Genomic DNA, 13091 nt, shown 5'->3' with positions numbered 1-13091 from the left:
TAGATTTTTTTCAAGTTTAAAGACTTAAACCTTAATCAGTCGCTGGTCTCGTCTTAGATTCAGGAGCCGTATGTCTATCCCATGTATGTTTAAATCCCCTCACTGTATTACCCTTTACTGATTCTGCTGGGAGGCTGTTCCACCTATCTACCACCCTCGCAGTAATGTAAAAGCTGCTGATGTGTTCAGAAGAAGGAAAACATAATTTTGCTGGTTAAAGTACAGCACTTTAAACCCTCCTGTCTCTGTATAACGGGTAAAGGGTATGTGACTGTCTTACAATCTCGTTTAATTGTAGGGGGGGGGGTATAATGAGTCTATAATTCGTCGCTTGGCCAGATGTCACATAGCAGCGCTCTCATCTGGAAATACATCAGGAGCGATCATAAAGGCTTTAACACCGTTACCAGGCGATAAATAATCACTCGCTTAGGGCTCCTCTGTAACAGAACCAGGTTTTAATACACATTACACACAAGTCGGGACGTGAACAAAATACTTCCGAATTCTGTCTTTATTCTTTAACCTTTTCAGTGTTGCTGCTTGTTACTCAGCTCTATGATACAATGTAACACATATATTTTTTTAGGAAAAAATACATGGCTCCAGCTGTTCAATATTTCCATATGTTGTATGAGCCCTTCCTAACTTAAGATTTCCCCCGATCACAGCTGAAACCGCGGGCTTTCATTATAGAATTGGGTTATCGCTGATAATAACCCCCCTTTACACAGTTCCAGACAGGTACCCTTTTCAGAAAGACTAAATGGGCCAATTGGTTCTTTCCTCCATCCAACCATCCATCCGCCCCCATCTATCCAACCATCCATCCATCCGTACATCTATCCGTCTATCTATCCAACCATCCATCCATCCGCCCAGCTATCCAACCATCCGTCCATCTATCAGTCCATCTATCCAACCATCCATCCGCCCATCTATCCAACCATCCGTCCATCTGCCCATCTATCCATCCATCTGCCCATCTATCCATCCATCCGCCCATCTATCCATCCATCTGCCCATCTATCCAACCATCCATCCGCCCATCTATCCAACCATCCATCCGCCCATCTATCCAACCATCCATCCGCCCATCTATCAACCCATCCGCCCATCTATCCAACCATCCGCCCATCTATCCAACCATCCGCCCATCTATCCAACCATCCATATCATGCCTCCATTCTATGCATTCAGCTCCTCCATCCACCCATGCGCCCAGCCCTCCTATCACTTCTGTCCAAACTCGCGATCGTTTCCCCGGCCGTCCATCCCAGCCACCCGTCATATCACCCACACTTGCATCCATCCACCCCATCCACCTTTTTAAAAGGCCGACATAAGGACTTCATTTGTAACTGTATCGCTGCTGGCAACGTTCTCCTCTTCTGTGTCTTCAAGAGAAAAATCCCACAGGGGGTTGACCCGAGTAATAATGTACTCATGTATAATGGATGTCCGCTCTGCCCCAGAGGATGTTCACCCTTCTGGCCTTGAAAGTATCAGTCTTCCAAGACACCCAGCTAAGAACAAACTTTGATGTGATCTCCTTTCTTTGTAATAAACGTCCTGTCATCAAGGAATTTATTTCAATTGCAGAAACGAGGGCTTTGAAATCCTTGAGTGGTGACTTAATCAGGCGCAGCAGATGGACGGGACGGGAGTCTCTGTTTATTTTCTAACTGTGTTACGTTCGTTTCTTAACACTGTTGTCCCGGCTAATGTTACAACTTGGCTCGGTTGCAAAACGACTGTAAAGAAAAACCCTTGCATTATCTGTACGGGTCGTATATCAGAGCCGTTTGCCTCCATGCCAATTCCAAGCCAAGGGTGTTGCAGAGGTACCTAGAAATAATAATAATAATAATAAAAAAAGTTACCCCACGGTTCTTGTGATTTTTGTACACACCTAGTTAAGGGCGAGACGGTGTAGTACTTCCTGAAACAACGAGAGCTGTAGACTACGGCGGTCCAAGAGTTTGGAACCAATACTGAACTGAAAAGGGGACCTGTCTTTAGCTTATAACTAAGAGGTCTTGGTCTTGATCCAGGTGGATAAAATGTTGCCCAACTTGAATTGGACTTGGTAAAATCCAGACACATTTCAACCAATCAGAACTCTTTAAATTTAGTCCCATCTTGGAGCTCCACCTGAAATTGATGTTCCTTCTACGTTTTTTATGTATGTAGCAGCTGGAAACACCATTTGTTGCAAGGTTCTAAGTACGGAGCAATATTTATCCTCCTTCAGAGATATCTCGGGGGTTTAGTAGACCAACACGCTTTATGAATATGGTTATCCTAAGAAATCTTAGTCTTCTTTGCTTCCCATGTCCACTCATGACCTCCTTCGTTGGTCAACTGGACCTTTCCCACCGCTCTAGTAATATCAGAAAACCTTTAGTCCGATCACCAAGGTGTCCAATGTTTGATTGTAGATATTTAATCATTGTTGATCTGTTAGTAGGTTGGAGAAGAAGACGGTCAGACAGCTGATAGGTCTTTAGTAGGAGCCTCTGTTTTACTTGCAGAATGATTTATTTTGAACGTCGGTCTAAGCCGTCTGGTATATGATTTTTTTTTTCTTGCCTTTGCGAATCTATCTGGTTTTTCTGCTGTTAATTAGACGTCGGGTTGCGGTGAGGGCTTTCACGTTTTGTAGGATATAATTATCAATTCCGTTCATCCGTGGCTTCATAATCTGCCCCATGTGAAACAGGAAAAAAACAGCAGGGAGCCTGGCTTCGTCAATAAAACAGGGCATGCAGACTGTCGTTCAGGGCCTTGCGGGTCTCTGTAGAACAGAAATATACGCTGATATCAAGGTGAACTTACTCATTACTGCAAGTTTCAAGGATATTCTGACTTAATTTTATTTGGCTTGTTTCAAATGGTGTTCCTGGGTTTTAGTGATAATTGCTTTGTGAAAGTAAAGACGCGGGAAGTGTTGATGCACAGAGGCTCGTTACCAACGCGCTACCCAAGAAATACAGGGGAACCAAGGACACGTGTAATTAGCGCTCCTTGATATTGGTGACGTATAAGGCGGATTCTTAGGCTTTAATTAAGAGCTGTTAATGAGCTAGAAATCCAGGCTTGGACCACCATCTGGCAAAGCGGCCAAATGCCCACGGGTGCAGTGCTCAATGGCGCCCCTCCGTGTATCTGTAACGCCATTAGCGGCGCTGATACCAGCCTTTAGTGTATGTCTGCCAGCTGGATGCATGTGTACGTTGTACAGCGCTACAGAATATTATGGCGCTATATACGATACATAATAACAACAATGTGGCTATGCTTCAAAGGGACACGTCTGGAGAGTCACGGATTCTGCAACTGTTCTGCTGCCCCACGTGGCTGCCCCACTGCCCCTTTTGCAGTCAGTGTTGGTCGTGGGCAGGTTAAGGAGATGCTCTGACCCCCCCAGGGAGCTGTAAGGTTGATGGAGGTCTGTTTCGTGACCCTCTAAAGCTGAGCGCCACGCGGTGGCTCTTCGCGTAAGGCCGGCAGGTGCATCCAGCCTCACCTGTTCCCTGACTCTAGCCACGTACCCCAACACAGGTGCCCCAATTTGGACACCTGAAATGTTGGAGGGCATGCAAAAGTGTAAGAGTGTATATGGCTGCGTATATCCATAGGGTTACTGAGGACCATTTAAGGTTAAAGGTCATCAGAAGGAGGAGCCCATTGGCGTCGGCTGCTATAGAGAGTAGTGAATCCGGCCAGTGGTTGTATAAATACTGTCAGGGTGGACGCCTCACAGTAGGAAGAATATTGACTTTAGGTGATTAGTAAAAGTATATGTGTTATCCGGCTTCTTATCTTCTGTCTCCTGTTGTGTCTTCCAGGTGATATCGGCACTTTCCAAGGTTTCCTACCACGTCATAGCACAAGCCAAAGGAATAAGGTAAGCGATCTATTTAATTTTAATAGATGGGCACGGCAGCGGGGAAAGGGTTGTCGTTGGGGCAGATGTACACATTTTACTCTATATACATAGGAGAATGCATTTTCCAGGAGAGTCACGATAATCAGGCTTCTGTCTCAGCTGTCGCACCAACGACCTGCACACAGCGCTCAAATCAAGCACCGCACAGCCTGGAAATGGAGGAGATGGGCCATGGGGGGGGGGGGGGCTGAACACCCCATGACATCACAAGATCTCCCTATATTCGGGGGGCTGGGTCGCGGGTGACACTAGGACGTCTACTATAAGCACCCTGAGGGGGGTTGAAAGAAGCAAATGCAGAACCCCCCCCATGCGTTTGGAATAGGGACCACATAAAAATTTAAAGGGGACCACAACGTGCGTATAACGCCTGCAGTGTCCCTTTAAATCCTAGACAAACTGTTTTATTTCATGTTTAGTTATCTTCACGGACTAAATCCGTTTCTCTGTTACATTTCGCGTGGCTTGTAGCTGGATGAACGTCCCATCATCTAACAGACCACACCTCGGTGTTTATACAAATTTCACAATCCGACCTTCATAATCAGCTCGGGGCTTCGCCCCCCTCGTTCCTGACTCCGTCTGTCTGCGTTCGGGGAGGAAGACTTCCCAGCTGTTATATTTATTATACACGGGGATTGCTGAATGTCATTTATTTCTGAACTACTGAAGTTAGTGTTTTTATTGGAAGTACGGCTGTAAGTTTACATCGGTTACCCCGCCAAGAAGCATCTCGAAAGCAAAAGTATTAAAAAGCCGATGTCTCCTAAGAGCCGGTTAATCATCATTCTTCTTGTAGATGCAATATATATATATATATTATGCTTGGAACCCTTTTGCCACCAGTTGCCACATACGCCCGCACTGGTATTTCGCTATACGAAGGGTGTTGCTTTGCAGTAACTGTGGCTGTGAACGCCTCGGGGGGAGAGAATATACGGAGGAAGCCGCCAGATTTCGAATTGTTCCGGTTCACTGAGAGTCCAGGAGTATTTCCAAAAGGACATCCAAAAAATTAGACTTTGCAAATATAAGGCGGCGCGTACATAATGCAAACTAGAGTATAGTTCAACCACCAAAAATGACTGTTTATTCACTAAACCATACCCTGTCTTTGTTTAGTCTGTCCAGTCCCTCTCTCACACCCAATTCCCCTCTTTCTTCCCGATTCCCCTCTTTCTTCCCCTGATTCCCTTCTTTACTTCCCTTGATTCCCCTCTTTACTTCCCTTGATTCCCCTCTTTCCTCCCTCGATTCCCCTCTTTCCTCCCCTGATCCCCCTCTTTTCTAGGAGGTCAGAGTGTTTGCTGGGTATGAGGGTATCGCAGGGTTCTACGGCCCTAAAAGCCCCAATAATGTGTATAGAATCAGCAGCTTTATAAATTAAAACCCATTATTCTTCTTGTTAATGTCTTATCTAACGTATACGAGTCTAAAATGCAGGTTTTGGGAAATATGACAGATCCACTTAAAAATGAATGAACCGTATTTTAAGAATGCATGTTTTTGGCATATTGAGGAATGTAAAATGGTTGTTTTTGGATTCCTGATCCATTTCCCATACTTAGTGTTATGCAGAATGATATAATATTCAGTAACTTTGTTCCGCTTTGTTCCCTCGATGCGCGTTTCCTCTTCTCCATTGTATCTCTGTGTTTTTCGCACTCGTCTATCACTCTCGATTCCCACTCTTTACACGTTGTCCACTATCTTCAGTTTTCCGCGCGCCCTCTCTTCGCCCCCCCTCTCTTAGCACCTAATCCGCTGACTGTCACATTAGGGACGACACCTGCAATCGTCACATTTCATATCGTCGCCCCGGATTCCCGGTGCTGACCTAATTAACTATTCTATACAAATCCCGATCGGTACGTGCACCAGGTTAGTGGGCACCGGGGCAAATGGGCAGATTCTCAGGGTCTGGAGCCGCCTCCTTCATATTATCCTCTGAGCATCCTGATTGGTGCTTTTCTCCCTGCTATAAACTAAAATCCCTGCTTGAATACAGGTGACTCTATTCAGAATATCTTTACCTCCTGACAAGCCGTGGTTTCCCTAAGGTCCATTATTAGGACCATTGGGCTATTGGGCTGCCACCATTAGCGAGTCACTACAATAGGACCATTGCGAGGGGCAATTAAAAGGGTTAATATTCGTAAATCCCCAGGGACCTGCATTGGTGGCTCCAGACCGAACGTAGGATTAGATTATACCATTTGGAAAAAGGTGACCTTTACTTCTCGTCAAATCGCGCCCCAGGGTTGGGTAGCATTGGTTGATGCGTTGTTTGGGAGGCCGCCCAACGATTTTGCGAGGTTTGGGAACTAAGGCTGTCCAAAAAAATTATTTTTAAAAGGCGACATCGGAAGGAATCTACGATCCCGGCCATGTTTTGGTGCTTGTCAAGTTAATGCATCCTTGTCCTGGGCTGCGTGCCGTAAGGTGACATCTAAACCTGTGCTGTCTACCTAATGTCACGCACTCGCGCACCCTCGCCTACTGCCCAATGTAACCGCGGCGGACGCGATTTTTATTCTTTATTTAATATATAAAAGGAATATTACCGGTCGCGGGGCATTCCGAATGCCACCAGAATCCAAATTATCCTTTAGATTGTGATTATTTGGGGTATCTAGTTGAAGCGATAAAGAATTTTCCCAAGGACGAGTAGAGGTCGTCAACCACCTCCATGGCAGGTTGGGGCAGAAAACTTTCATCCATCTCGAAACTTTGCGGAAAGTAGCATTTTGTGTTTCGGCCGATGAGTTTCCGCTCTTTGTCTCGTCTTTCGTTATCGCCAGGAGTTCCGCAGAAGAAGACGGGTCCGTGAGCGTTCCGCGTGGATTCCTGCAGGAGCATCTTTCAACTTTTGTCCACTTCTACTGATTTATGGAAATTATTTAATAAATGATTCACATGGAATTTGTGTCTATAACAAAAAAAAATAATCTACTACATCGGAACCCTGAGCGCCGCTGAACATCTGTACTTAGCCAAGGAAGATGTCTATGGAATGCAAAGATAGTCATGGGATAAATGGGCAAATTCTCACCAATTTTACCCCAATCTCAAGATTTTGGGCTAAATGGGCCGATTCTCAGGGTTTTTACCCCAATCTCAAGATCTTGGGCTAAATAGGCAGATTTTCAGGGTTTTTACCCCAATCTCAAGGTCTTGAAGGTGAAGGGGCAGATTCTCAGGTCTGGAGCCGACTTCTTCATATCCTCCTCTGATCTCCGATTTAATGATTTCTGAGCATCATGATTGGTGCTTTTCTACCTGCTCTGTCACAGCTGGAGTCCCTGCTTGAATACAGGTGACGTCATTCAGAATATCTTTACCTCTTGGCAAGTCATGGCTGACGATCGAAGCACCCCCCCCCTCGAGTTTTGGATCTGTAAGAACGAAGGAATCCATAAATAAAATGCCACGCCAAATAAAATCATTTGTGCTGAGGGCGAGGACTCCAACTCAGCTTTTGCATCCAAAATGTAATTTTTGCAGCCAGAGGTTTTGAACGATGAATACGAGCTCCCTCCTACGCAGGCACGTGGCTCCATGGCTAGCGGAGACCCATCCAGCTCATTTATTTCCAGGCATGTAGAAGCCACTTAAAAAATACGCTCCAAAAAAGAAAAAATCAGGGTGGGAACGTCAGAAAACTCCATGAATTCTTTTGTCCTGAGAACAAACAAACCCAACCCCGTGTGGCTTGGCTGGGATTTCCAAAGTCCTCTCCTGAATCAGCTTTTGGACGTTTTCCACGGCCGGGGTTATTAGCATAACCTCCCGGACACCGCCATCTGCACCCGCCCCACCCCCACGTAGGGAGTTACGTTGACAGGTGCCACATCGGAGCATCTCTTACATGGAGAAAAAAAGAAAAGTCATGGAACCATTGATAATATTCAAAATATATGGTCCATGCTACTAACGCACTGCAGATCTTATCCTTTATCACTCCCATCACTCCTGTGTTCCAATGGCCCTTTTATCACTCCCATCACTCCTGTGTTCCAATGGCCCTTTATCACTCCCATCACTCCTGGGTTCCAATGGCCCTTTATCACTCCCATCACTCCTGGGTTCCAATGGCCCTTTATCACTCACATCACTCCTGGGTTCCAATGGCCCTTTATCACTCCCATCACTCCTGGGTTCCAATGGCCCTTTATCACTCCCATCACTCCTGTGTTCCGATGGCCCTTTATCACTCCCATCACTCCTGTGTTCCAATGGCCCTTTATCACTCCCATCATTCCTGGGTTCCGATGGCCCCTTATCACTCCCATCACTCCTGTGTTCCAATGGCCCTTTATCACTCCCATCACTCCTGTGTTCCAATGGCACGTTGCGTTCGCTGATCCAAGTTTAATTTTAAAAGGATAATTGTTGGTTAGAAAACCCATTTTGTGATTATGTTACGGCCAGAAATGTCCTTGTTGTTCATGAAACCAGCTGAGTGACCCCAAACTTTTGAACGGTTGTGTGTGTTTAGTAAATATACTGTAAAATTTCATATGGCAAATCCCTTTGTGTAATAAATGAATTAACCCCGTAGTCTCTTTTTATCCCGCAGACCCTTCCCATCGGAGGACACCGGGGAAAATGACGACGATATATACCGCAGCCTGGAAGAGCTCGCAGAGTGAGTTTTAAACACATCTCCGAACGTCACTTTACGAGGGTATTTTTTATCATTATTATTGATTTTGAGCAGTAGTCTGTGCTGGTGAGAGGTTCGAGAGGAGGAGGCTTTTCTGCAGACATAGGCATTTTGACTCCAGTTACTATGTTTTTATTCTTATATTGCGGAATTCTTTAGCTCTCGGTCCCTTTGAGATGGTAGATAATCGTCTTGAGGGTGTTCATCGGGGATAAACGGGTCTCTCCAAATTCAAGCAGGGGTTAATGGGATCCGCCGACCAGCCGAATGTCTGTACACCGTGTTTGTTTCTTGGCCGTTTCGTGGGATGCGTGGAACAAAGGAGACGATGATCGTTGCCGTTAATAAGCACCGGAAGGGAAGCAGTCGCGGGGTGAACAGGACACCATTACGTACTTACAAAGTGTCCCGGTTTAGTTTGACCAGTCCCAAATCCCCGAGTCCATTATTCCTCCCCTGTTTTCTAGAACATCAGGCTTGAAGTTGTTTTTCAGCAATGCGTCTTTTTTTCCGTTCCTGTTAAGCGTCTCGGAATCCCATCTTGGGAGAGAAACAAGAGAGCGATTAAGTCGGATTGTCATTAATAACCGTGTCTGGATATTATTACCCGGGAGAAATCCCACTGAGGTCCTTCTTGTTGCCCCCGGTGGGAGTTTGAGTGGGACTGACGCGGCGCGGAATCAACATTTATTCATCATGGGCTTTTTATCCTCCGCAGATGGATTTAGAGAAAGGAAAATAAATCTCGCTTAGAAACGACCTATATTTTTTTTCCTCCCCTTCCAGCCGCCCGGCCGCCGTGAGCGTGTAAAGACGCTTTATATGAGTGATGGGCTGGATTCGCGTGGGGGGGACGGGTAAAACGCTCTATTTTATGCCCGTGAGGCAGACACCTAAGTGCTGAATATAAATTAAGGGGATTTTTTATTTTTTTTTAGTATTATGTCTTCATCAAAGGTAGTATTTTAACCCCCGGCGAACCAGGAGAGCAGATTTCCAAAGGCTGGGTGGATATAGAAACATAGAACCTGCCGGCAGATCGGCCCCATTCGGCCCCCGTCTAGTCGCCCGTTTCTCCTGCTGTAAAGACTCAAACCGTAATCAGTCGTTGGTCTTCTCTTGCCCTCCTAGCCTCTCAGGATCTGGTACTAATAATAGAGAGGCCTTCAGCGGCTAGTTAGGCCTAAAGAGAGAGACGTCGGCGGCCAACCTATAATAAACGGCTCCCTCCATGTTCAATCGGCCCCATCAAGCACCTTATTGGATATGTATAGTGGTCTTATTTCCATAGCAACCAACGAAAATGGTCAGTTGGACCATTCCAGTGGTCACCATGGTGATAAGATCTCTTTTTGTCCCATGTTGTCCAGAACACCACATACTTGAAATTTGACCGCGAGGCAATAGCGAGCCACGTGCTAGTAGCCTAATTGTGGATTATCAGGGCTTGTGTGCCAGGCGGCATTAATGGATGGAGGTTAGCAGTAAAAGGAAGGCTGCTGTTGGTGTAATTCCATTATTCAAATATTGATTCAGAGCCTAAGTATGTTTTACCACGAGGGCAACAAGGTCCACAGCTTGTGACCCGCCTGAGGCGGAATGTAGCGTACGGCTGAGCGCTTTCACATACGCGCGGCGGGGGGCCGCTGAGACCTGTGCGAGGGGCCGCAGTGTGAACGGAACAAAAATATCATATTGCAAGCCTTCGTGTTTAACTCTTTCCTTGCCTCGGGGTCAGTTCAGCATCCCTACTCTGTGTTGGGGGGGGCAAGGGGGTATCGGTTTCAGTGCCAGGGGCATTAACAATAATAATTCGGATCCAGGGGCGTATGATGATAACATGAGCCTCAATGGACTTGGATAGCTAAACATAGAGAAAACGCTTATTTTTTAACTTTATTTTCACTAATTGTGGACATTAACCTTATAAATAATTATAATGTAATTATGACATCATACGCCCTCCTCTATTAGGTTGCCGATTGGTTCAGGCAGCCTTTATAATGGTTGAGAGCGAAGAAAGTGGAAGAACCTTGTTAATTTTGGTTCTGCCACAGGCTGCCACCAATCATAGTATTTTTGAGCTTTTAAGTTGGTGACTGATATATAACTAGACGTGGTTCAAGGCTGTTTTGTGCCACAAACATGCTTCCCAACTGTCCCGGGGCATTGCGCCCATGCACGGTAGCGCTGCCGGTTTTAGCCACACTCTACCTCCCGAGCTCTACTGGCCTCCACAGTTTCGGCAGAAGCCCCAGCCGCGTGCCAGATTGCAGTAACGTTCCCACCACCTAATCCCATACTCTTGGCCATCTTTATCATGGCGCAACTTGAGTTGTTCTTGGTCAAAGCTCCCAATATGGAGCAAATCAGCATGAACATTCCATGGTTGCCATAGAAACTGCTCCGCACTTAGACGCTTGCCCCCGGAAACATATTACCTGCCAGATCTCCAGAACGAGCGAGGGTAGGAAAAAAAAAATAAAGCTCTCTTTGGAAAGGTAGAAGAGTCTGAGCGTTCCTACAACCAACCTCTAGGTAAAGATGGCCGCTCTTTTCCCAGAACCGATGATTGGAAAAAGTAGTCATATCGGTCGCAGACAAATGAGTTCACAAGACGTTGCATCCACTTGGAGGACCTCCGAGGTCCTTGGAAATGTCTCAGAAACGTGTTTGGACTTTATTAATAACCAAGAGATGGATTCGACCAATCGCTGCCTTTTTAAATAGCGCCTTTTAATGAATGTAAACTCTACTTTTGGCCCGGGTTTGCGATCTGCTGATAATACATGTAGCTTTATGCAGGGACAGGACTCTGACTGTCCGCAGAAGACCCCCGGGACGGAGTTGATGGATGCTCTGTATCCACTTGCCTTGCATTAGCCGGCCAGATGGCTGCCTGGGAAGAGCCTCCTTCAATTAGAAACACAGGGAGGTTAACAGATGGAGGAGACCGGAGGAGGAATGAGACAGGTCTACAAACCCGCCATCATTCACTTTAATGTATTTGATCATCTGACAGAAGCTGAAGGGGGCCGTGAATCGGACGCAGGGCGCTTCTTATATTACGTTACGGAAAATGAGACCTCAACAGAGATATTAAAATCCCCGTCACTCGAAAAACAGATCTTTTTTGGAATAAAATTGTGAATTTCAGCCTGAATATTCACCGGAGTGTGTTCCTAAAAATCATTCATATTACTGGAGCGAAACCCCCAGTGCTGTATACAGTAATATAACCCCCCAGCGCTGTATACAGTAATATAACCCCCCCAGCGCTGTATACAGTAATATAACCCCCAGCGCTGTATACAGTAATATAACCCCCCAGCGCTGTATACAGTAATATAACCCCCAGCGCCGTATACAGTAATATAACCCCCCCAGCGCTGTATACAGTAATATAACCCCCAGCGCTGTATACAGTAATATAACCCCCAGCACTGTATACAGTAATATAACCCCCAGCGCTGTATACAGTAATATAAACCCCCCAGCGCTGTATATAGTAATATAACCCCCCAGCACTGTATACAGTAATATAACCCCCAGCACTGTATACAGTAATAACCCCCAGCACTGTATACATTGTTGTCAGTCACACACACTGAGCTGATGCTTTTTGACAACGGTGACAAAGTCCTTTTATCCATAGACTTTCATTGGTCAGAGAGTCCAGCTGGGTAACTAAGACTGAGCCATTCTGTCGTTCCCCACAGGCAGTATGATAAGGAGTCGCGGTGTTTAGTAGATCGGGGCTCAGATAGCAGCTGCCTGAAAACTTTATAATATGGGGCAAAAAAGAAAATAGTGCAATATTTTTGAAAATGTATTTTTAATGTAATACGAGTGATAGAAAATGGTGGGACTTCTCCTTTCAATAAGTTGCGAACGCTGTGATTTTAGCAGATTTGAGTATCCGCGGCTGAGCCGGTGAAAGAGACATTTGAGGTTTGTGACCTTGCTATCTCTGCTTTTCGTCGCCTCTCCGGGAAGTCGCTTTGTGAAGTCCCTGGGCAGAATGTCAGCTTTTTTTTTTAGTACCAATTTAATGATCATTTTGCATCAGGGCCGAGCTAGAGAATGGGCCGGTGGCCAAAATAACACGTCGGGGAGCCTGTCACTTTTCATATTTCATTTACTGATTTTGGCCTAAATTAAAAGGTGTTCTCGCTCCGGGCTGGTATATGGATATCATTTTTTTTTTCTAGCTGCGTTAGCTTTTGCTTATGGTAAAAATATTCTATAATGCACAACAAATTATATTAATTCCTGAGTATTTCACACATTTTGCAGGCGGATCGGCCCCCGCTCATGCTGTAAAGACTCAAACCTTAATCAGTCGTTGGTCTCGTCTTAGATTCTGGATCCGTATGCCTATCAGTGCATGTTTAAATCCCCTCGCTGTAATAGCCCCAACCACTTCAGCTGGTAGACTGTTCCACTTACCTACCTACCTCTGGGTAAACTAAA

General features: G+C 45.7%; 1 protein-coding gene across 6 annotated transcripts in view; it reads left to right on the top strand.

Annotated features, from left to right (window-relative positions):
- The window catches only part of LOC149281834 (guanine nucleotide exchange factor VAV2-like), an 80633-nt gene that overhangs the window by 44063 nt on the left and 23479 nt on the right, over positions 1-13091 (top strand). For all 6 annotated transcript variants that reach the window (XM_089498920.1, XM_089498919.1, XM_089498916.1 and 3 more), the window contains exons 3-4: positions 3852-3910; positions 8532-8600. In XM_089498920.1, coding sequence (XP_089355046.1) covers positions 3852-3910; positions 8532-8600 — 128 coding nt within the window. The remainder of the gene's footprint in view (positions 1-3851; positions 3911-8531; positions 8601-13091) is intronic.

The sequence above is a fragment of the Sceloporus occidentalis genome, unplaced genomic scaffold, assembly GCF_023333645.1.
Source record: "Sceloporus occidentalis isolate IW3139 unplaced genomic scaffold, rSceOcc1.0.p SCAF_127, whole genome shotgun sequence".
Taxonomy (NCBI): Eukaryota; Metazoa; Chordata; class Lepidosauria; order Squamata; family Phrynosomatidae; genus Sceloporus; species Sceloporus occidentalis.
This window is presented reverse-complemented; position numbering and strand designations above follow the sequence as displayed.